The 25473-nt window shown below is 38.9% G+C and overlaps 1 protein-coding gene across 1 annotated transcript in view; it reads left to right on the forward strand.

Moving 5' to 3' along the window:
* The window catches only part of MBTPS2 (membrane-bound transcription factor peptidase, site 2), a 55097-nt gene extending 37282 nt beyond the window's left edge, over window positions 1-17815 (forward strand). Inside the window, exons 8-11 of the mRNA XM_005870973.2 lie at window positions 10435-10529; window positions 10893-11088; window positions 13045-13120; window positions 14958-17815. Coding sequence (XP_005871035.2) covers window positions 10435-10529; window positions 10893-11088; window positions 13045-13120; window positions 14958-15180 — 590 coding nt within the window. The 3' untranslated portion in view covers window positions 15181-17815. The remainder of the gene's footprint in view (window positions 1-10434; window positions 10530-10892; window positions 11089-13044; window positions 13121-14957) is intronic.
* Window positions 17816-25473: the final 7658 nt, after the last annotated feature.

The following is a 25473-nucleotide window of genomic DNA, read 5'->3' on the forward strand; positions in this document are numbered from 1 at the left end:
GGCTGTCTCAGAAACAGTAAGACCAAGGACCAACGCATCAAGGAGAAGGCCAATAAAAAGATCTAGAAGCAACTGCAGAACAAGCAAGTCTACTGCTGCTGGGTGCGGGAGAATCTGGTAAAAGCACTATTGTGAAGCAAATGAGGATCCTGCCTGTTAATGGGCTTAATGGAGAGGGCAACAGAGGGCCCGGTCTGTCTCAGGGTGCTAGGTACAACAGCCATAGAATATATTACCCTTAGGTGATGGCTACCTTTTATCTTCTTCCAGCTATGTCCCATTGCTCTTGCATGCTGGAATTGTCTTAGGAACTTCTAATAAGAATACTATTCTGTTGTGGGGGGAGGGGGCCTACACCTAACCTCTAAAGATAACTAGGGAGAGGGGAAAAAAAACACCAAAAAATGGTCAAGGCTTGTTTTGACTATTCTATTAACTCATAGACAAGTCACAAAAACAACAAAAATGGAATAAAATCCTTAATTGTTCAAAGTGTAGTGTGATATCCAAAATAGGCAGGCATCTACATAAAAAGTCAGTCAGTTTACTGTACCAAAAGTTGGCATTTGAGAAGCAGTGACAAGTCCTTACTAAACAACTACTGTGTGCTAGATGCTAGCCTGCTGCCTGCTCTTTTATGTGACTGTTCTGCGGTAAATACAGTATTTTTTTTTAATATTTTTTATTGATTTCAGAGAGGAAGGGAGAGGGAGAGAGAGACAGAAACATCAATGATGAGAGAGAATCATTGATCGGCTGCCTCCTGCACACCCCACACTGGGGATCAAGCTGGAAACCCTGGAATGTGCCCTTGTCTGGAATCAAACCTGCACCCTTCAGTCCACAGGCTGACGCTCTATCCACTGAGCCAAACCAGCTATGGCTGTAAATACAGTATTAACATATGTGATAAATAAAACTTCTCTGCCAAAAAAAAGTGGGATTAACTTAACCTAAAAACCAAAGAAGGAAGTAGGCAGGGCTGAGTCAGAGCAAAAAATAGGCCATGCTACCTACCATCAATGCTAGCATCCTTATAATTCATGCCATTTTTACTATCACCTTTAGAAATAAGCAACAGTAGGCCTAGGCTCCCTTAAGATAGCTAAATGTGTGTTCTTTGCAATCAATTTGTTTATACTATGATACTTTCTAAATAAACTCTTTAAAGGAAAAAACTTGGGTTAAGTCAGCATTCCAGCTCAACCATGACCAATTAACTAAATTCCAGTAATTAAATATCCCTGTACTGTATGGACGATGGCATATCCAAAGCTATTTGGGGTAGAGTTATTTTATGTGGCAGGCATCCAAAGGAAGTAATCTTGGCTTCCGAAAATATCCCCTGAAGTCAGATCTGTTGTTCCGTGTAGCAGGTGGCAGGGTGAAGCAAGTTTCTTCTCAGGAGCTGCCAAATTTATTTTGAGTTCTTTCAGCTCTGAAAAATCAGTCTCCCAACTCTTTATATAAAACTAGGGGCCCGGTGCATGAAATTTGTGCACTGAGGGAGGGGTCCCTCAGCCCAGACTGCCCCCTCTCACATACTGGGAGCCCTCAGGGGATGTCCTACTGATGGCTTAGGCCCGCTCCCTGCTCCCCTTGGGGAGTGAGCCTAAGCCGCCGTCTGGCCTCCCTTTGTGGGAGGCGACCGGGCTGATCAGGGGAAGGCACCAACCCCATCACCCCGCTGCTGCAGCCACTGCCAGTCACCACAGCCACCAAGGTGTTTTCATCAACACGGACTCCAGTCCCTTCACCATGAAAAAATGACAACTTTCTTTAGGCATTTTCAAGATGTGTCTTTCATAGGATATGACATTTCTTTATTATTTTTTTTATCCTCACCTGAGGATATGTTTCCATTGATTTTTAGAGAATGTAGAAGAGAAAGGGAAAGACAGAAACATCAAAGTGAGAGGGACACTTTGATTGGTTGCCTCCTGCATGAGCCCTGACCTGGGCCCCAGCCAGGGAGGAGCTTTCAACCTAGGTACATGCCCTTGGTCAGAATTGAACCCAGACCCTGCGGTCAGCAGGCAAGGCATTATCCACTGAGCCAAACCAGCTAGGGCAGGGTATGACATTTCTTAGCCCTTCAGCAGCGGACCTTCATTTTTTTTCTCCAGGAGTGAGGTGGAAAAACCCTAGATCACCTCTTTGGATTCTTATTACCCAAGTTACTAAGAATATTACCAGTGGCATACAGGGAGCTTTGCCAATGAGTGGTCAGAAAAGGTGTTTTCTCTGTAGTTCACACCGATCACCGGCTCGGCCCCTGCCCAGGCCTAAAGCCTCTGGCCAAGGCTCCCTCCGATCGCCGGCTCGGCCCCTGCCCAGACCTACAGCCTCAGGGCCTGGGCAGGGGCCCCCCATCTCCCTCCGATCGCTGGCTCCACCCTTGCCCAGGCCTTCCGATCGCAGGCTCCGTCAGGCCGGCTGGGGAGGGCAGTTGGGGGCAATAGAGCCGGCAGGGGAGCAGTTAGGCATTAATCAGGCTGGCACAGGAGCAGTTAGAGGGTGATCAGACTGGCAGGCAGAAGAGGTTAGGGGCAATCAGGCAGGCAGGCGAGCAGTTGGGAGCCAGCAGTACCAGATTGTGAGAGGGATGTCCGACTGCCAGTTTAGGCCCGATCCCGCAGGCAGTCAGACATACCCTGAGGGGTCCCAGGTTGGAGAGGGTGCAGGCCAAGCTGAGGGACACCTCCTCCCCCCAGTGCACGAATTTCATGCACCTGGCCTCTGGTGATTAATAATCAAGAATAACTTTACTAAAGTGCTGTGTGCAACAATGGCAAAGCAGTAAGAACTGATTTTTAAAGTTTTAATATAATTTTGCATGTATAACCCATTTTAAATAACTTCTTATTGTAAAATTTTTTCAAGCATTCATAAAAATCAAGAGAGTAGTATAAAGTAACTCATACATCCTTCTTTGAGCTTCAGCAATTATCAACATTTTGTCAGTTTTCTTTATTCAATCACCTCACTTTTGTGGGGAATATTTAAAGTACATCCTAGGCATCCTATCATTTCATCCATAAGCTTTATCATGTTTTAACAGATGGTGACTTTTTTTTAAAATATATTTTATTGATTTTTTACAGAGAGGAAGGGAGAGAGATAGAGAGTTAGAAACATCGATGAGAGAGAAACATCGATCAGCTGCCTCCTGCACATCTCCTACTGGGGATGTGCCCGCAACCTAGGTACATGCCCTTGACCGGAATCGAACCTGGGACCTTTCAGTCCGCAAGCCGACGCTCTATCCACTGAGCCAAACCGGTTTCGGCAGATGGTGACTTTTTAAACATGACCAGAGTACTAGTATCATACCTAACAAAATTAACAATAATTCCTAATATCTAGTTGGTTTTCCCTGTTAGGTTTTTTTCCATAACCATTTTTTTATAGTTGGTTTGTTTCAGTTGGATGGTATGTCTTTTAAATTGTAACAATTCTTCCTGGCTTTTTTTTTTTTTAATATTTGTTGAAGAAAGTGGAGTCATTTGTTTTGTTGAATTTCCCATATTCTGAATTTGTCTGGTTATATCTTATCCTTATGATGTCATTAATATATCCAGATGTCCCCCATATTTCCTTTAGAGGCTTGATTATAATCAGGATCCATGGGGGTGAGGGGCAAAAATACTCCTAGGTAGCACTCATTACTTCCTGTCGCATCCTGTAGAGGCAAACAGTGTCTGCTTGTCTCCCTCGTGGTTATGTTGATTGTTCAGTAGGCTAACCTGATTCTTTAAGGTTGAAATATTTGTCAATTTTTCCTATTCTCAAGAGCCACTTACCATCTTCCCAAATTTTCAGTTGACAGAAGGTTGGTATGTAACCCACAATGTGTTCTTCTCTAAGAAAAATAATCCATTATTTCTTACTTCTGAAGTACTTTATCATTTTCCTCCAATTTTTCTAAATTTGGTATACTCTACATTGAATTACAAGAGCCAAAATGACACAGTGGACAAATAAAGTTCTCTCCAATAGAATTTTTTTATTTAAGATATCTGCATTCCAGATGTTTGAGGTTTTGTCCTTTTCTTGTCAGAATGTAAATGAAAATTTTCCTTGAAATACTCTGAAACTCTTTCCTTATTAAATTTTAGAATATTTCACTATTATGAGTCATGTGCTATATTCTTGAAGTATTTCTTTAAAAACCTAAGGCAGGCATTACTCTTCCATACTAATAAAAAAATCAGTCCCAAAATAATTCTTCAATATCAATTTCATCTCCTTAGGAGTTGCTGCAGTACACTATGCATATTGATTTTACATTATGATTATATCTGATAAACTTGTACCTCTTTTTAACCATTTTTAAATTGAGAGTATATATATATACTTAGCCAGTTTACAGGAATCTTAATGACTGTAAGTGTAATTTATTTTTTTTAAATATATTTTATTGATTTTTCACAGAGAGGAAGGGAGAGGGATAGACAGCCAGAAACATCGACGAGAGAGAAACATCAATCAGCTGCCTCCTGCACACTTCCAACTGGGGATGTGCCCGCAACCAAGGCACATGCCTTGACCGGAATCGAACCTGGGACCCTTCAATCCGCAGGCTGACGCTCTATCCACTGAGCCAAATGGGTTAGGGCTGTAAGTGTAATTTAAAGTATATACTAAATTTTTTAAAATCTTTATTGTTGAAAATACGACATAGGTCCTCCTTTTCCCCCCATTAACCTCTTCCAGCCCGCTCCCCTAGATTAATTTTAATGGCAGACTTGAGCACCCGGGCTGTGGATATTTAAGAAAGCTATAGATTGATAGTATTTTACATGTATCTTGACACCTTTGTTATCTTTTATTATGAATGCAGGGGAGTGCTAGAACCAAATATGCTAATACATAGTAGCCAATAATCTAAAAGTGACTCATGTTCAATTTAGAATGGAATTCAGTATACACAATTAAAATTCTAGGAATTTATATTACTTTCAAAATGATAAAGGCACCTTGGAAAGATGTGACTCTGAGTGCTCGTAAGTTGTCCCAACCAATCATTTCTGTCACCTTATTTCATATCCTGACTTTCCCTGGTATATTATTAAAATTATGAAGATATTCCCTAAGATATTAAGTAGACTAGATATTCTCCTTAAAATACTAACAGCTTTTTTTACAGATTAAAAAAAATGTGGTTAATCTGCCTGAAATCACTGTATATTTTATTAAATTGTTGAGACCTTTTTTTTCTGTTAATCCTTTCTTTTTTATTTTTAAACATTAACCTGCTGAACTATGAATGTCACCAACAGAGCCAAGGCTGGTTAATTTTACCTCTGCCCTTGATGCATGAGGTAAGCCTAAGGAGTTTATTCCAGACACTCCTTGGAGACTGAATGGCCTTGCCTGGAGGTCCAAAAAAGGACAGTGGGTGAGGGCTTAGAGTTCTTTGCACCTGTAATAGATCTCTGGTTTATTTGCAGTCGGAACAGAAAACAAAAACTTTCCCTCCTTTCACATTTAAGCCTTTGCTTTTAATAGTGCTGGATGTTCATATGCCACTTAGTGAGTTGAATGGAACTAAAGTTACAGACAAGAACTAGTCTGGCTCTTTTGGGGCGGGGGCTATTTTCCTCTCTTTAGTTTGAGAGGACACTCTATATCACATACGCATAAAGCAAAATTTTTTTATTTTATTTTCTAAAAGCACTATCTTGAGTAAGAAAGACTATACTCAGCAAGTCCAGCATTTGAAATGCATTTTAAGGAGAATGATACTGAATACTGAAGGCAACTGCTTCCTAAAATGAAGCTGTGAGCCCAGACTCAGACATTCCCCTTGAATAACCTATATTCCTGTTCAGAAGAAGTGAGGGTGTATGCCCATAACTGCCTGGCAACAGGAATATTATTCTCTTACATATCTTTAAGATAATAAATGGAAAACTGCAGGGATCTTTTCCACATGTTTTAAATACCCAGATTGTTTTTAGGCCCAAATCTTCTATAATGTTTGAGGGGGGGGGAAAGGTGTCTGTTTTCCCATTATGAACATCAAGTAATAATCTAAGATTTCTTTGCTATCCTAAATTGAAGAGAGCATGTGTGTTATAAATAATTTTTAAACTACTTATTACTAGGTGATGCTGTAGAACTAAGAATAAATAAACTTTCTTCTCCTTGTGTTGGAGCTCTAACTACATTTATGTGTTTAATGAACTAGGGTAAGAAAATTGTTCAGTTCCTTTTAGTGATATAGAAAGTAGTAGTAGGAACTGTGAACTATAGATTGAAAAAGTTTCTCTCCAACCTTATTCCAAAATCACCTCTGGTCTAGACTACCCTTTGAAGACTAGGAGATGTCTAAGACTATCTTAAGCCCCATCTTAGGGTACATTCAGAATATGCAGGTTCTCCATATAGTGAAATTATGAAACTAATCTGGTCTTAAATTTTCCTAATTGTCTCCCAGACTGGGGAGATATATGGAATAATTCTAATCTTTAACTCAAGTTAAATTGAACCCATAAATGCCTCTAAGTCTAGGACCTCCCTTTGCAGTCTTGAATGTTCTTTCCAAAGCAGAATTGGATTGGCTTCTCATGATTAATAGAAGTAACTTAATGTGGAAGTTTTCTATGGCGTCTCCACTTTATAGGTTAAGAATTGAGTTCCAGAAATTGGTTCAGCAACTTGTTCTTTAATATGATCCAGTAGAAAAGATTCTAAAATATTTTAGACCCACAACTTTTTAAAAGTTGATAAACAAAAATATCAAGTTTACTTCTCATCTGGTAACAAAATATTTAACTTTTTAGTGGAAAACCCTGCATGTCAGGAGATACTTAATCTTGTCAGAATAGCCACAGCCATGGATTCATGTTTTGGTTGGAAAAATCACCATAAGAATCAGCCATTACCTAGAGGTTGAAAATTGGTGGTAGACTAGAGGCCAAATCCAGCCTTGGCACATGTATTTGGTTTGGCTTGCAATGTATTTATAAAAATTTTAAGTGGCTGCTAATATTTAAAATTCAAGAGGGTTCACATGAAGGTCCAGATTTCTGATTCCTCTTGGAATAAAATGAAGGAACTATCAAGTCTGGGCCCCAGGTTGAGTGGCCTGGCTGCTAACCCCTTAGAATAGTATATATCAGTGATGGCGAACCTATGACACGCGTGTCAGAGGTGACGCGAACTCATTTTTTGGTTGATTTTTCTGTGTTAAATGGCATTTAAATATATAAAATAAATATCAAAAATATAAATCTTTGTTTTACTATGGTTGCAAATATCAAAAAATGTCTATACGTGACACGGCACCAGAGTTAAGTTAGGGTTTTTCAAAATGCTGACACGCCGAGCTCAAAAGGTTCGCCATCACTGGTATATATATTTTCTAATTCATTACGGTCCCCATCACTTCCTGTTTTTTTCCACACACTATCCACTTAATTTATTTGATACTAACGGCCTGGTGCCTGGGATTTGTGCACTGGTGGGGGGCGTGGCCTGTGGGGATCAGCCCGCTGTGGGAGGACCGCTCATCCAGGTCAGCCAAGCAGCTGTGGACCTGCGCTCTGAGCGCTGCTCTCTGTTCTGGCATCTTCCATGGAGCCCGAGCTCTCGCCTCTCTAGGGGACCTGGTCGGGGCGGGGCCCAGGGATAATAGCACTGAGAGGAGGTGGAGTAGGCCTCAGTCCTGCAGCGGCCACAAACTCGCCTGCCAGCCTCCAGGGTCAGCTCTGCGAGCCCAGAGGCAGCAGGGAACGAGGAGGAGGAGCCTGGGGCAAGGAGGCAATGATCGCAGCCTGGGTTCCTGCCCATCGGGCCGGGGTTAGCAGCAGGAGCGGCCATTCATCCTGGTCAGCCGAGTGGCGCTCCCACTGTGGCAGCACACTGTGGCAGCTCCTGCACTGAGTGTCTGCTCCCTGGTGGTCAGTGCACGTCATAGCGACTGGTCGACCAGTCATTCTGGTCGTTCCCTCGTTCAGTCACTGGGCTTTTTTTATATAGGATTTGCTTGCCCCCTTTCAGCATTTGGGTTATCACACATGCTGTATCAACACATTCTGTAGTAATATCAAATTCTTGACTTTCATTCTATAGTGTATACTATCCTCCAAGGAAAGTGAGTGATCAAGCATCAGATGTAAATTTAAAAAAATAATTACTAGCAAAGACAAGTGGTATAGAACATCATTTAAGTGTTTGATGCATATTGACTTATCTACCTTATATAAGTTACTGAGAAACCTTTTCTCAAGGAGCTTCTTGGGCAGGGGTCCTCAAACTACGACCCACGGGCCACATGCAAATACAAATATTGTATTTGTTCCCGTTTTGTTTTTTTACTTCAAAATAAGATATGTGCAGTGTGCAAAGGAATTTGTTCATAGTTTGTTTGTTTTTTTAACTATAGTCCGGCCCTCCAAAGGTCTGAGGGACAGTGAACTGGCCCCCTGTTTAAAAAGTTTGAGGACCCCTGTTCTAGGGAAAGAAACAGAGTATGCCTACATTATTATAGTACAAGGTTAAATGTAAGTAATGACCAGAAACATTGGGAGTTGTGGGAGCAATGGTGGTCAGTCTTAACTGAGAAGTTAAGGGCAAAATTCATAACAGCAGTCCTGAGTTGGTCCTCAACAGTGAGTTTAATTTCAGGAGGCCAAGCTAGAAATGAACCATGGCACCATAAGACTAGAAGGTGATCAAGGACCTGCTAGGAATTTGGTTCAGCAAGAGAATAGTATGAGATAAGATGATAAAAAATGAAAGTCTAAGTTTTAGGCTATGAAATTTAGACTTTATTTGGGAGCAGTGCAGAGTGTTTGGAAATGTTACGTTAGAAGAGTCACATTCTTGTAGTTCTACCTTAGCAGGTTAATTTGAAACATTCGGTATGTAGGACAGGTTTGCACATGCGAGCTAAATGATAAGCAAATAAGACTCATTAGGACTTTGTTCAGATGGGTGAGGTGAGAAGGAATTGGAGTCTACACTCAAGTGGGAACAGATGGTGATAGAAAAATGATTAGGAGGTAAATATTGGTGGGACCTGGCAACTGATCAAAATGAACACTGAGGGTTTTAGCTTGTGTTGATTTCTTTTTTAATTCTAATAACTTTTTGCCTTATACTTTATCATTGTGCTGATGAGTGATTGTAGGCACAGGTTTGTCAGTGCCATCACATATTCACAGTTTGCTTTCATATTTTAAATATGATTTGTCACCCCAGATTTCAATATCCAGTTATGATAAGAAAACAAAACTGCCCATGTAGCCAACCATTGCAGAGGAGAAGTAGATGCATTAATTAGTTTGCTTCACCTGTTTTGTTCTTTACTTTGTGTTGACCAAGAAGAAGAGAGATCAGCAGTGGTTAGGGAAGATCCAGTGTAGCCAGTACAAGATGTCATTCTTAAATAATCTAGTTTTAAAAAACTATTTAAAAACAAACAAAAACCTTTGGCTGAAATACAGTGTCCTTATAAAATCACATTGCATATCAACTAACATTTTCATGCCAGTGTTCCTGAAGACACTCTTGTAATAGAAAACCTTTTTTTAAATTTTATTTGTACTGGAAAGCGTACTTTTTTTGCAGTACTATAGTAACTTTGTTCTTGAATGTCTTCAGCCCATTTGAGTATATGGCTGTATGAATATAAGATTCTAAATTTAATTGGTCCTTCCCATATATCAATTTATGCTTTACAAGTTTGATGTGTTGAATGCCGAGAACCTTCCAAAATAAATACATGGAAAATACTTTTTATACCACCTGCGTCAGTGATTTAGCTTCCTTATTCTGCCCCAGATACCAGTGAAGCAGTCTACCAAAGAACTTCAAAACAATAAATGAATAGTGGGAATAAACAGTTTCTGTTACTGTTCAAAAATGGTAACTAGATTATTGGTGTGCAGGCAAATGTGTACACATCTGTGGGGTCAAATTGGGCTGCCCTGGTTCCAGAAGGAAAGCCCCAAGGTAAGCCTGGAGGTGAGATAGGTATGTGATATAATAGAGATTTCCTTAGGGGTGAGAGTCTCTTGGGCATCCTTTGGCCCACTTTGTTTGCTAACACAACCGTGCAGGGGATCAGTAGTGATATTGGATCAGTAGCATTAGGGCAGCTAACAGTGGCTCATTAAATGTTTGTACTTGACCAGCCGGAGTTATTATAAAGCCCCCTGAGACTGGGGTTCCAGCTTTACAAGTGGGTCAGTTTATATGAAGACAGCTAACCTAAGTTAAGTGCTGCTTCTTGATTCCAGATTGAATATATATCTTTTGTAATGTAAAACCAAACTCTGCAGTGAGTAGCCATCAAGCTGAGCTCTGAATTAGCCAGTTGTTTCTGAATTCATATGCATCTTACTGTTGTTGTCTTGAAAGCAAAATTTTTATGACAAATGTAATTCTATATATAACAGATTCTAATAAACTATTTCTCTTCAGCATACAAACGGCTAGATGGTTCAATCGAATGCTGTAACAACCAAAGCCTCACAGATGTGTGCTTTTCCTACAGAAATAATTTTAATAAGCGTTTGGTAAGTTGTCTCTGAAGCTGTCTTGCTTGTCTGATATAATTATTATATAATAAGCAGATAGAGCTAAAATGGAATCTATGAAAACTTCTCTCCCTTTTACTTTGTATCATTTTATTAAAATCTCTGCATTTCATGTGTCACATTTCATCTGAGAATCTTTAAAAATTTATAGTGGTAATGTCATATTTGTACAAAGTAAAATACTTGAATCTGACTTATAGTAGGTGCACATAAATGGCATTTTTTACATGAAACTCTTTCCTAATATGCTAGGTGACATTAAAGATATTGAAGGACTTGTAACATGGTGATTTTTTTTAATAAATCATTTTTAGTATTGACTAATTAATATTTTATTCGTAGCATACATGTCTACCTGCGCGGAAAGCAGTTGAAGCCACCCAAGTTTGTAGAACCAATAAAGACTGTAAAAGAGGCTCAAGTTCAAGTTTCTGCATAATCCCTTCTTTGGAAACTCACACCCGCTTAATAAAAGTGAAACACCCACCTCAAATCGATATGTTGTACGTGGGACATCCTCTGCACCTGCACTACACAGGTGAGTATTATGGTGGTAGATCCTCAGAAAATCATTAAGATGCCATACTGCATTAGTTTTTGTTATAAATTTGCTCACTTTTCAAAGTCTTGTTAACTTGTTCTTATTTTTAATTTTAAAAAATTATCAGTTACAGTTGACATACAACTTTATATTAGTTTCAGGTGTTGCTAACTTATTCTTAAGTATTAAATAAAATTTAGGCAGTAGGAAAATAGTCTGAATTTATAAAAGCAAGATGGAGCTGAATCCCATGTCTGCCTTTGGAAAGTAATACATTTTTCCTTCTCTTCCACTTATGCCCAAGTCATAGAGCTGGTCTCTTAGATATTATGTGAAAGTTTATTAAATTTTATCCAAGCTCCCAAAAGTAGTGACAAGAGCAGCATACCCCAGAGAATGCCAGGGATCATAGAGGTATGACAATAAAGTAATTTGTGCATGACACGTGAATTTTATGTGAACATAATTTCGAAACTAGACAGCATAATTATTTGAACAGTATAGAGCTTCTCCATGTGGCTGAAGATCCTATAGTCTAACTCATTTTGTTGTCTAAGCTTTTTAGTATTCCTTTTTTAAATAACTTGCTGAAATATAATTTACATACCATACAATTCATGCTTTTAAAATATTTGTTTTATTATTGACTTTAGAGAGGAAGGGAGAGAGAGAGAGCGAGAAACACCAGTGATGAGAGAGAATCATTGATCAGCTGAGAGAGAGAGAGAGAGAGAGAGACATTGATCAGCTGCCTCCTACACTGTGGGGGTTGAGCCCGCAGCCCAGGCATGTGCCCTGACCAGAAATTGAACCATGACCTCCTGGTTCATAGATGGAGGCTCAACCACTAAGCCATGCTGGCCAGGCCAATTCATGCTTTTAAAGTATACAATTTGGTAGTTTTTAATATATTCAGAATTGTGCAACCATCACCAAAAATCTAGTTCCAGAATAATTTCACCTCAAAAAGGAACCCTATTCCCATTAAGCAATCACTCCTCATTTTTCCCCAATATCCCCCAGCCTTTGGCAACGACTAATCTAATTTCTGTGTCTATAAATTTGCCTGTTCTTCGAGTTTCACATAAATGGAATATTTTGTGACCAGCTTCTTTCACTTAGCATAATGTTTTCAAGGTTCATCTATGTTCTAGCCTATTCCAGTACATCATTTTTATGGCCAAATAATATTCCATTGTATGGGCATAGCACATTTTCTTTATTCATTAATCAGTTGATGGGTATGTGGGTTTGATGTTACTCTTTAAAAGGCTCTCATTGCATCATAATCATATCCTGAGGTACAACCTGAATCATTCTTATTTTTGAGTTTTATACTAAATGACTCTAGATTACAAATATTAAATACATCCTCGACAAATGAAAAAAGGTCCCCTTTAAGGGTAATGCAGAAGTGTATACTGTAGGTTCTACTTAATTACAAGAAAGTTTTTAAATATTTTGAACAAAAACAGGATTCTGGAATCCACATAATGGAAGAGACTTTAAAAATTCTCTCATCTTAATCCTTCTTTCAGCAATGAAGAAAAAACCGAGACCAAAAAGGTTAAGTAGCCTAATAGTTGTAGTGAATGTAACTTTAAGGTTATACCTCTTTGAAAGGGTAAGGACTCTTGATGTAAATTTTGTATTTATTAAATCAGTCTGTGTTTGGTATTCATATTTGGTATATAGTTAACTTTATCTTATTCTCACCTCAAAATATAAGTGGGTATTGGGGAATGATTTTCTGTATTCCAGTATTTTTATTAGATGCTCTTAGAATAATTGATTGTTTTCATATGTGGTACAAAGCCTGTCTCATATGTTTGGAAAAGGCTTTCTCAACCAATTTAATAGGCTAGCCCAATTTTTTTATTATATGGTAAAATTTATAATGCTGTTGTTTATCTATATGAATAATATGAATTATTCCTTTTCTTTTTCTTTTAGTGAGCATCACCAGTTTTATCCCACGTTTTAACTTTCTAAGCATAGATCTGCCTGTGGTTGTGGAGACATTTGTCAAGTATCCTTTCTGGTGTGAAAATGTTTTAAAAATGTGTTATGTGGAACTTGATCATTCTTACCTTAAATAGAACATTCATAAACCTTACAGATATCAATTAATTACTAACAACTAAAAAAGAGACTTTAAGTTGAAAAACATCAACTTAGGAGGGAAGAAGTCAGAGGGAGGAGAGAGATTGAAAGGGAAAGAAGAAGTTTAAGGACACGAAAGGAAAAGAACCCAGAATACAAATTGAGAGTTGAATTATAAAGGATGAAAACTGCAGTTACTAGTGAGGTGATGAATTCTGCCTTTTCTGGGCCTGTTAGCTCTACACAAGGGAGAGCAGACTTGTTTCCACTACTAAAATAGGATTCAGAGGACAAAAATCTTTTGTGTTCTTTAGCATGTTGTGTTTGCATATACAAGGTGAACTTTTTTTTTTTAATATATATTTTATTGATTTTTTTACAGAGAGGAAGGGAGAGGGATAGAGTTAGAAACATCGATGAGAGAGAGACATCGATCAGCTGCCTCCTGCACACCTCCCACTGGGGATGTGCCTGCAACCAAGGTACATGCCCTTGACCATAATCGAACCTGGGACCTTTCAATCCGCAGGCCGACGCTCTATCCACTGAGCCAAACCAGTTAGGGCAAGGTGAACTTTTTTTAAAAAAAATATTATTATGTAGAATTTGAATAAACTGAACAGTTTGGAGGGTTTCCTTTTGCCACTTTCAAATTTTTTTAATTCCTTTCCTCAGTGATTTGGGAAACAATGAAATGGAAAACAAATGAGCAGTTACTAAAAAATGTGTACAATCAAGATTGTATCTTTTTTTTTATTTTTTACAGAGAGGAAGGGAAAGGGATAGAGAGTTAGAAACATCGATGAGAGAGAAACATCGATCAGCTGCCTCCTGCACACCCTTACTGGGGTTGTGCCCACAATCAAGGTACATGCCCTTGACCGGAATCAAACCTGGGACCCTTCAGTCCGCAGACCGAGGCTCTATCCACTGAGCCAAACCAGTTAGGGCAAGATTGTATCTTGTAGATTTATCTCAGGGATTTGCACTATACATGTATAGATGATAGTAAAATACAGTGGGGCCTTGACTTACGAGTTTAATTCGTTCCGTGACGGAGCTCATAACTCAAATTACTCGTATGTCAAATCATAAAGTGAACGAGTGAGACACGTAATGCTGGGCTGATGTTGTGGCATTCACTGTGGCATTCGCTGCACCAACTAGCGGTGGGGTATCTGAAGCTGGCTCGTAACCCGAATTTTAGCTCGCAACTCAAAGCAAAAAATAGGCCAAGAGACGGCTCGTATCTCGAAAAACTCGTTAGTCGGGACACTCGTAAGTCAAGGCCCCACTGCAGAGTTATATTTACATTATAGTTATATTTATGCTATAACCTTATAGATGATGGTAAAATAGCGTTCAAGGGGCCAAAACCTTTGTTTCCTAATGGAAGGTAATACTTATACGGATCAAAAAATAATTTTATTTCTTATTTCTTCCAAATTCCTTTCCTTGTTGTATCATTATAAAATTAAAAAGACTTAGTCTTTCCTAGAGTTCATTATAGAGTATCTTAGTTTACAAATGGTTGGCCTTTAGTTTTCTAGTCAAGGTTTTTGAACTTAGAAATAATATGTTATTTGTTTTAAATAGTAGAGACCCAAGAAGGAATGGCCTGTACTTGTAGGCACAGATTCAGAGAAAAGAGGGAAGTCACCTGTCATCTCGAATCCAGTCCTAGTAAAGTATCTTCTCCTGAATCCTGGAAATGGGATTTCCACTCAGACCTCACAATCGGCTCCTTAACTGATTTTAACCAGGTACCTGATTTCTCTCTCAGGAGCTCTGGCTATTGTTAATGCAGTGCCCTGCTTTGCTTTGGATGGACAGTGGATTTTAAACTCATTCCTGGATGCTACTCTTACCTCAGTGATTGGAGACAATGATGTGAAAGATCTGATAGGATTTTTCATCTTGCTTGGTGGCAGTATACTTTTGGCTGCCAACGTGACTCTGGGGCTCTGGATGGTTACAGCACGGTAATGTTGGCACTCATCTGACAGAATCTGTGAGTTACAATATACAATACTGAAAACCAGTACTTGGTATGAAATATAAAGTGTTCCCTTAAAATTACATTTTAGCCAACAACTTTTAAGCTCCTCCTATAGCCAGAGTATCCAAATGCTAGGATGGGGATAAACAGAAGAAACGCAAGGTATAGTCCTTGACTACATCCTAGTTTCAAAGACTGAACTTACAATCTGCAGATGCTTGTGGAACAATTTCTCAACAAGCGCAGATTCTTGTTAAACTGTTTTGTGTGACTTTGTATTGTCTCAGTAGTTTAAAAGGAGAACAGAATTTGGTAAAATTAGTTGGGGGAAACTTCTTGAAAAACCATCATTAATCCATATTTGAAGGAGACTAGACTTTGGCCAAGTGGAAGGGGGAGCATTTTCTCGGCCTATACCACTTGTCCTTTGTCTTGTTTGAAAATTTAATGGTGTATTGTTTTATCTTCTGATAACTGAGGTCTGATTACAATTAATAAAGTTTTATAAAAGAATCTACTGACCCAAAAGGGAAAATCTTTGTCAAATGATGCCAAATAATTGGACAAAGTAAGAAGTAGGGTCTATAATACCTTGAAACAGGTTTTGCCCCACAAGTTACCTCTTTGCTAATGTATCCCCATTCCCTCACAGCAGCACTTGGCCTTGACATTTAGAATCAGCTGCAGGAAGTGTCTCCCACTTGCAGCACGTGAGCTGGAGCAGTTAGGGTTGAACCTCAGAACTAAGCTGGGTCTTTCGACAGATCACAAGCCACACCACAGGACCTCTGCGGTCCTGATTACCTGCAGAGCTTCACAGCTTGGAACCCTTCCAGGGTAGACCTTTTTTCTTACGCTGCTGGGGCTATTTGAGTCCTAACTCCCAGGTTCCTGTCTTCGAGAAGCAACTGCCTTAAGCTCTGAGCTATGCTCTGTCCTCACCAGCAGCTCCCACGTTTCTCTGTGTTGGGCAATAAAAGATCTAGTCCTGGCCTTCCATCTTTCCCCCGAGCTACCTCACTGGGTCCACAGAACACTTGGTAGCACAGTGAGAATGGCTTCACATGAGTACCAACGTGGATTTGCCAGAGCCTGGGAACCTACTCTTGTGCCGAAAAAGCCCCGCCTAGTTCAGAAGTGTATGAGCATGCTGTACTTTGATGACAAATATGTCCTTTCCTCATACACTCAGGAACACTAACAGACATGTATCTAACTTCTTCAGTAAGTGAGGTATTCCATGGGGTTCACCTTTTTCAGATTAATGAGTTGCTGTTCAGGTACTAAAAGTTTTTAATCATTTTTAACAAACTCTTTAGATTGTATTACACATTTGCCTGCCTTCTTAAACAAATTATATATTGAGTATGATTTTAACATTTAAGTAATGACTCCAGGTTATCAGTTATTAGCACTACTAAAACCATACAAATTATTAGTCTATCCTAGGAAAAACGCATTTGTTCTGTTTGTTACGCAATCATTCAGGATCAAAGTGTGTTAGCAGAGTAATGTTCAGACCTGTTCAGGTAGAACTTGGGGAATACCATGAAATACTTGCATAATTAATTCGAATACGTGAGCTAAGCGATTTACTAATGAAAATGTATATGTGCAGGTCAGCTTTTTAAAAACTGAGGAAAAATTTTAATAGAAAAAATCCTTCCCATTAATTTTGTTTTCTGGGTGAAAAAAATCTCCAACCACATTATTTTCTTGTAGCTTTTAAACACCTTGGTCTGTTGCTCCATAGGGTCAGGATTTGGGAACCACTCTATTAGGGTATTACGCAGATCAGTCCTATTTGTATACAAATGGCCTCATCCTGTAAGAAAGGAAAGAAATGTTACATGTTGTCTCTTCAGCTTGATTGTGGGCACTTCTAGAGCAAGGACCATGTCATACTCCTCTTTGCATCCCTGACACAGTGCATGAGACATCATAAATACTTAATAAATATGGTTGAATGGGTGATAATTAGTGTTATTTATGGATTAGGGAAGCATGTATCTATTTAAGTAAGCTATAAAAACTATTGACTATTTACTGTAAATATATGTTAACATAAAAAATAACTCGGAAGGTCTGTGTGTCCCTGGAAGATTATCATCTCTATGAAAATAATCCATTTTGATTTCTGTAGAGCAATTAGAAAAATTGAATTATTTTGAGGCTTTGAAGAAAGTGTTCTTTTTGTGTTGTCATTTTGTTCAGTGAAATTTTATTTTCAGTGTTCCTACTCTGCATTGTTTACATTTTTGAGGATTTAAAAAAATCACCTACGATCTGTAAAGAATGTATATATTTCTTTCAGCATCTCAGTTTGAAAAGACATGCAGTTAAACTTGACCTTTTGATAATCACTCTTGTAGGTCATTGTCTGTTCTAATAGTAAATTGTAAACTTGTACTTCATGGATATGTAGCTCTCAGTCATCAGTTTGTCCTATGGTATTTATTGAATGTCCATATACTAATGGTGCACAGAGATTTTCTTCTCTAAATCTTTTGACTGTGTTGTAATTCATTCATAGGATTTAACTTGAAGATACCATAGTTGCTGGCATTTGATGTTTAGCAATAAAAGAATAAATGTGTACCAGCAGTCTATATTTTATCATCATCTGTGTGTTGTCTTTTTAAAAATATTTGTATTCTTTTCTATCAAAATTGTTTCTTTTACATACGGTACGATCTCAGCTGTTGTGTTGTTGTTTTTTATTTTTAGAGAGAGGAAGTGGGAGAGAGAACATTGATCGGTTGCCTCCTGCATGTACCCCAACCAGGGATTGAACTTACAACCTAGGTAAGTGCCCTGACTGGGAATCAAACCTACCACCTTTTGGTGTATGGGATGACTTTCCAACCAAACGCACCACACTAGTTGTTTTCAAATTCTTTTTTCTTTTTTTAAATTTATTTGTTAATCCTCACCTGAGAATATTTTTTTCCACTGTTTTTTTAGAGAGAGAGTAGAAGGGAAGGAGGGAAAAACATCGATGAGAGAGCCACATTGATTGGTTGCCTCCTTGCATGTCCCCCGACTGAGCTGGGATTGAACCTGCAACCCAGGTATGCGCCCTTGACCGGGAATTGAACCCAAGACCCTTCGGTGCGTAAGCTGACACTCTAATCACTGGGAAACACTAGCCAGGGCTTGATTCTAAAAGCAGCCTTCAGTTTTTACTCAAGTGATCTGTATGTGAAACTCCTTGCAGGCATGGAAAGAAGTCTTTAAAATAAGATTTCTGTGCTCTCACTACTGTTTTGGAAATGGCCTGTTTATGGATGAAGAAAGAGGACTATTATCATGTTTCCTTTTATTAGTGTCTGATAGAAGTCTTCTTTAAATTAGTCTATATTTTGAGGAAATTCATGAAAGGAAAGTACTTCAACTATGACATTTGGTTCTTCTTGACCTTGTGTCCTCGTGCTTCCTCCCTTGCCTGCAGAGCCTACCCCTCTCCCATACTCCCATATGTACACACACATACACCCATGCATGCACACATTCTCTTTCTAGGTTATTAAGGGCCAGATAAAATAGGCTGAAAATTTAACCCAATTCCTGATTGGTTAGCCTTATTCTCCTCCTCCTCCTTGCCTCTGATCCCATTGTACCACACTGGCCAGGGCTGATCTTAGTTGTTTTTACATTTTTTGTTTAATTTATTGTATTTGAGCAACATGACTAGGTGACTGGTTATCTAAGCCACCTTTTTTATTAGCAGCTTTATTGAGATAAAATTAAATACCATAATGTTCACCTGTTTAAAGTTTGCAATTCAATGTAAACTATTTTTCTTTTAATGACTATGCTTTAGTATAATTGAACCTTTATTTTTTTTTTAATTTGTTTTATTGATTTTTTTACAGAGAGGAAGGGAGAGAGATAGAGAGTTAGAAACATCATGAGAGAGAAACATCAATTAGCTGCCTCCTGCACACCCCCTACTGAGGATGTGTCCGCAACCCAGGTACATGCCCTTGACCGGAATCGAACCTGGGACCCTTCAGTCCGCAGGCCGATGTTCTATCCACTGAGCCAAACAAGTTAGGGCTAACTGAACCTTTAAATGAACATGTGATAAGACTAAAAAGAAAAATGTTTCTGTTATGTCACAGCTATCTCAACTTTGAAGTAATTTTAAGCACTAGCATAGAGTGGAATAACAAATTTATTTATTTTTAATCTGGAGTTGTTTTTTAATATATTTTTATTGATTTCAGAGAGGAAGGGAAAGGGAGAGATAGCAACATCAATGATAAGAGAGAATCATTGATTGACTGCCTCCTGCATGCCCCCTACTCGGGATCGAGCCCGCAACCCGGGCATGTGCCCTGACTGGGAATCGAACTGTGACCTCCTGGTTCATAGGTCGACACTCAACTGCTGAGCCATGCCAGCCGGGCAACAAATTTATTTTTAAGGTGAAGTATGTGATATACTTTGAGACAATAAGCCTTTTAATCAGTGCATTTGCAAGCTACTCTTCCTGTTTAGGCCATACTAATTTGAATAATCCATGGTATATTTTATCAGACCATGGCAAATTAATTCAATGAAAGGAAAGCCTGTATTTCAGAACCTAATGCTACAATAGATTATACTCAGGGTGGAGGTAGAAAAAAATGGCTAAAAGAAGTTGCAGTTTCTAATTAGCAAGCAGGTTATATTGTGTGTATAATTTAATTTCCCATTAAAGAGAGATGAAAACATCCTTATACCTTAGTTTTATGTAACTAAAGATTGACGGGTATTCAATAATTGTCCCTGCTTATTAACTGTTTCTCAAATTTTCCTACTGAAGTGTTCCTGAAACTGTAGAGGAGGGAAAACCCACAAGGGACTAAGAGAAGTATCCTGCAATTGGCTCTCCATTCTACAAAATTGAAGTCTCACTTTATTTTATTATTTTTAAAAATATTTCATTGATTTCAGAGAGGAAGGGAGAGGGAGAGATAGAAACATCAATGATGAGAGAGAATAATTGATTGGCTGCTTCCTGCATGACCCCCTCTGGGGATCAAGCCTACAACCCAGGCATGTGCCCTGACTGGGAATTGAACTGTGACCTCCTGGTTCGTAGGTTGACACTCAACCACTGAACCACACTGGCCAGGTAGGTCTCATTTTTTTTTAAATATACTTTATTGATTTTTTACAGAGAGCAAGGGAGGGTGATAGAGAGTTAGAAACATCGATGAGAGAGAAACATTGATCAGCAGCCTCCTGCACACCTCCTACAGGGGATGTGCCTGCAATCAAGGTACATGCCCTTGACTGGAATCGAACCTGGGACCCTTCAGTCTGCAGGCTTGAACCTGGGACCTTTCAGTCCGCAGGCCAACGCTCTATCCACTGAGCCAAACCAGTTAGGGCTCATTTTTTTTTAAATTCATGTGAACTTTGCATGCCATTAATCAGGCTTTGTAAAGCCAGATCTCCTCTTAAAGATAGAAAAGTAAATGATAAAAGAGTTAGACGTTAATTATATTAAGACTAGAGGCCTGGTGCACGAATTCGTGCACAGGTGGGGTTCCTCGGCCTGGCCTATCGAGGCCTATTGTGGGGGCCGGCTGGCCGGGGGAAGGGGCTGTGGGAGGTTGGCTGTGGGAGTGCACTGACCACCAGGGGGCAGCTCTTGTGTTGAGCATCTGCCCCCTGTGGTCAGTGTGCATCATAGTGACTGGTCTACTGGTCATTCGGTTGTAACGGTCGCTTAGGCTTTTATATATATAGATTTTCTACATGTCTAAATTACATTGGTAGAAAGTAGTCTATAACATATGGTCTGTAGACTAATGGCAGTCTATGATAGTGTTTTTGTTTATTATTAAAATGAGAAAAATAAAGCTTATGTAGATTGTCTATAATTACAGAATTTTTTTAAAGTATGTGTGTTGTGCCCTAGCCAGCTTGGCTTAGTGGATAGAACATCAGCCCGTGGACTGAAGGGTCGTGGATTCGATTCCGGTCAAGGGCATATGCCTGGGTTATGGGCTCGATCCCCAGTGAAGGGGCATGCAGGAGGCAGCCTATCCGTGATCCTCTCTCATCATTGATGTTTCTATCTCTCTCCCTCTCCCTTCCTCTCTGAAATCAATAAAAATATATTTTTTTAAAAAGTATGTGTGTTGTTATAAAGTTGCCTGGTGCCTTTTATCAAAGAGCTAGCCTCTGTTTGCAGTACAGAAAGATTTAATTTCACTTAGCACTTCCAGATTGCTCTCTAGAATGGCCCTCCGTAACTAACACTCCTTGGCAAGGCATGAGGGTTTCATGTTTCCCCACACCCTTAACTCCACCTAAGTTATCTGACTTCCATGTTCTGACAAATTTGTTGAATGCAAAATGGAATTTCTTTTTAATTTGCATTTCTCGGACTATTATTCAAGTTGCACATCCATAAACTTGTTTTGCCATTGGATTTTTTATTCTTCCAATTGCTTGTTGATATCCTTTGCCTGGTTTTCCAATGAGTGTTTTAAATTTTTCTTATTGATCCGTGGGAATTTGTTGTATATCCTATATTGGGAGTTAACAAACAACAGCCTGCAGGCCAAATCCTGCTCACCTCCTATTTTTGTAAATAAGGTTTTATTGGAACACAGTCACTTTCATTCATGTATGTATTGTCTGTGGCTGCTTTTATGCTCTAACACCAGAGTTGAGCAGTTGCAACAGAGACCATATGACCCACAAACCTAAAATATTTACTAATTGGTTACAGAACAACCCATGTTCTAAATATCTATCTCACCCACTTAAGATGTTACAAGTAATTTTTACCAATCCATCATCCATCTATAAATTTTCCTTTCTTGAGTAAGGATATATTAGTTTAATGTAGTCAAATCCATTAATTTCTAGATTCATTGTTTATAATAATGAAAGCATAATACACTAATTAGACCGGACATCATTCTGGACGAAGCTGGGGCCAGAGGAAATCCTGGGTGCCTGCCCCCTGGTGGTCAGTGTGCTCCCACAGGGGGAGCACCACTCAGCCAGAAGCCCTGAGCCGGGCTCACAGCTGGTGAGCACAGCAGCAGTGGCAGGACCCTCTCCCACCTCCGCGGCAGCGCTAAGGATGTCCAACTGTGGGCTTAGACCCACTCCCCGTGGGGAGGGTGCCTAAGCCTTCAGTCGGACATCCCTCAAGGGCTCCTGGACTGCAAGAGGGCACAGGCCAAGCTGAGGGGCCTCCCCCCACACAAATTTTGTGCACCAGACTTCTAGTGTTACTGTAAAAGCCCTACCCTATCTCAAAATCATAATAATAGTCTACACTTTCTTCTGTTTGCTTTAGAGTTGTACTTCCACAATGAGATCTTTAATTTCTAGAATACAGGATGGGGCAAAAGTAGGTTTACAGTTGTTCATTTGGAAAATAATACAATAATTAATAAATATTAATACAAGAATAAATTCTGTTTCACATACAATTATAAACCTAATTTTGCCCCATCCTCTATATGGTGAGAGACAGGAAAATCCAGGTTTCTTTTTCTGTATAAAGTAAATGATCTTTAAAATAAACATAAGTATTTTCCTGTATAAGATTGATAAAAGTTTACATAAACTCACATTCTCTAGTTATTATGTACTTAAATGACATATTTTCAGAATGCAGAATAGTGACATAAATTTGCCCTGACATGTCAGTCTACACTTCTGTTAGATCACGCCTCTTGGTATACCTTCCTGGCTTCCAGGCCTTCAGGCTGGCTCTGGTTGTCCAGAGGATCTCCCAGGTCTTGGCCCTTTTAAACATTTCCCCCCCATCAAAATGGACCTAAAATCGTAATATTAAAGATGTTGGCTAAGGATTTTGTTCAAAATAACTTGTGTTCATAGGTGTTTTCATTGATAGTACTATAGGCATTTAAATATGGTCTGACCCAGTCACTTAAGAGGAGGTACTATGATAAACCAATATAGGAGAGAATTCAGGATAGAATGGACTTTCAGGACTAAATCAGACAATACAAAGCTACCTACTCTGTACAGGATATCACATTTCAAAATAAGCTTTTTAACATGCTTGTTTTAATTTGCATTTTTAGCTAAACTTTTTTAAAAAATATATTTTAATGATTTTTTACAGAGAGGAAGGGAGAGGGATAGAGAGTTAGAAACATTGATGAGAGAGAACCATCGATCAGCCGCCTCCTCCACGCCTCCCACTGGGGATGTGCCAGCAACCAAGGTACATACATGCCCTTGACCGGAATCAAACCCGGGACCCCTTAGTCCGAAGGCCAATGCTCTAGCCACTGAGCCAAACCGGTTAGGGCTAAGCTTTTTTTAATGTGTCCTTTTGTAGATCTTTTTATCAACATCCTTCGCCCATTCTTCCCTGCAGTAATAATCATCTTCTTTTCAGCATCCAGTACCCACAATTTTACAGAGTTTACAAACATACTTGATCATACTATAGTTTTTTTTTATAGGTCCCTGACTTTCATATTTTATTCCTAGCATTCTTTTCTTCCATTTCAACCACTTTGTTTCCATCTTAAATGGCTTCTAATTTTATTTCTAGGTTTTTATCACCAGAAATCTACCGTTCAGGGCACTCCTTTTCTGTTATGGAAATAACTAGGAAAAAGAGGTTGGTAGTCACGAGTTTACTTGGGAAGTATATAATTGGAACAGAAGGAGATAGATAATGTAATTTTTGGCCTGTATAGAAAAACAATTCTTACTAGAAAAGAAATACACTTTTATTATAGAAAACATGTTAAATCAAAACAAAATTTAGGTAAACTGGGAGGGGGGGAAAGAGAGAGAAACATTGATGTGAGAGAGACAAATGGATTGGTTGCTTCCCCCACACACTGTCACATGGATTGGTTGCCTCCCCCACACACAAGGGGCGTGGATCAAACCTGCAACCCAGGTATGTACCCTTGACCTGGAATCGAACCTGCAACCCTTCTGTGCACAGGCCGATGCTCTAACCACTTAGCAACACCTGCCAGGACAGTAAGCTGCTTTTTAAACTCGACAATATATTATAATCATTTTTTAATGTTATTAATATACTAGTGTTATTTTAATGGCTATATAATATTGCAGTGTTAAATATGCCATAATTTAATCAACCTCTATGATTTCTAATCTCACAATATTGTGAACAAATCTATAAGAAATATCTTTATAACTAAAATTTTTGGATATTATGATTTTTTTAAGATATTCTAGAAACTTGAGATAATCCTAAGAGGAAAATTGCTATCTTGAAATGTGAGCAAAGTTTTATATATACATATTGCCTCATTACACTGTTTTTTCTGGTAGTTAAAATGGCATCTCATTTTAATTTTCATTTCTTTGGTTAGAAAAAAGGTTGAACATTTTTAAATGTGTTGGCCATTGTCTTTTTGTTAATCCCCATCCTTTGCCCATTTGTCATGGGAGTGATTATTGTCTTCTTACTGCTTTTTATCATTATGAACTCTACTGTTTGATTTGTTACATGTGAATATATTAAAACTTTATTTAAATATAATGCTTGCCCTAACCGGTTTGGCTCAGTGGATAGAGCGTCGGCCTGTGGACTGAAGGGTCCCAGATTCGATTCCAGTCAAGGGCATGTACCTTGGTTGCGGGCACATCCCCAGTAGGGGGTGTGCAGGAGGCAGCTGATCGATGTTTCTCTCTCATCGATGTTTCTAACTCTCTATCCCTCTCCCTTCCTCTCTGTAAAAAATCAATAAAATAAATTTAAAAATAATAAAAATAAATTTAATGCTTATTTTTATGTTTTATATATCATGGTCTGTCAATCTTTGCCTTATGTTTGCCTTTGGTGATATGTTTTTAAAGTCTCAAGATTTTATAAACATTCACAAACAACTTTATGATAATTTTATGATTTCATATTTTTCAAACATTCAAATCTTTGATCTACATGCAATATATTTTGATGTTGGTACACAACAGGGATATAACCTTGTGTTTTGTTATCTCCAAATAACTAAACAGGCATTTTTTTTTAATCCTCACCCGAGGATAGTTTTCCATTGATTTTTAGGGAGAATAGAAGAGAGAGGGAAAGACAGAGAAAAACATTGATGTGAGAGAAACACATCGATTGGTTGCCTCCTGCATGAAAGCTGACCAGGACCCAGGCCAGGGAAGAGCCTGCAACCAAGGTATGTGCCCTTAACCAGAATTGAACCTGGGACCCTTTGGTCCACAGGCCAACACTCTATCCACTGAGCCAAACTGGCTAGGGCCAGGCATATTGCATACCATCCAGGAGAAGGCGT

The sequence above is a fragment of the Myotis brandtii genome, unplaced genomic scaffold (assembly GCF_000412655.1).
Source record: "Myotis brandtii unplaced genomic scaffold, ASM41265v1 scaffold326, whole genome shotgun sequence".
Classification (NCBI taxonomy): Eukaryota; Metazoa; Chordata; class Mammalia; order Chiroptera; family Vespertilionidae; genus Myotis; species Myotis brandtii.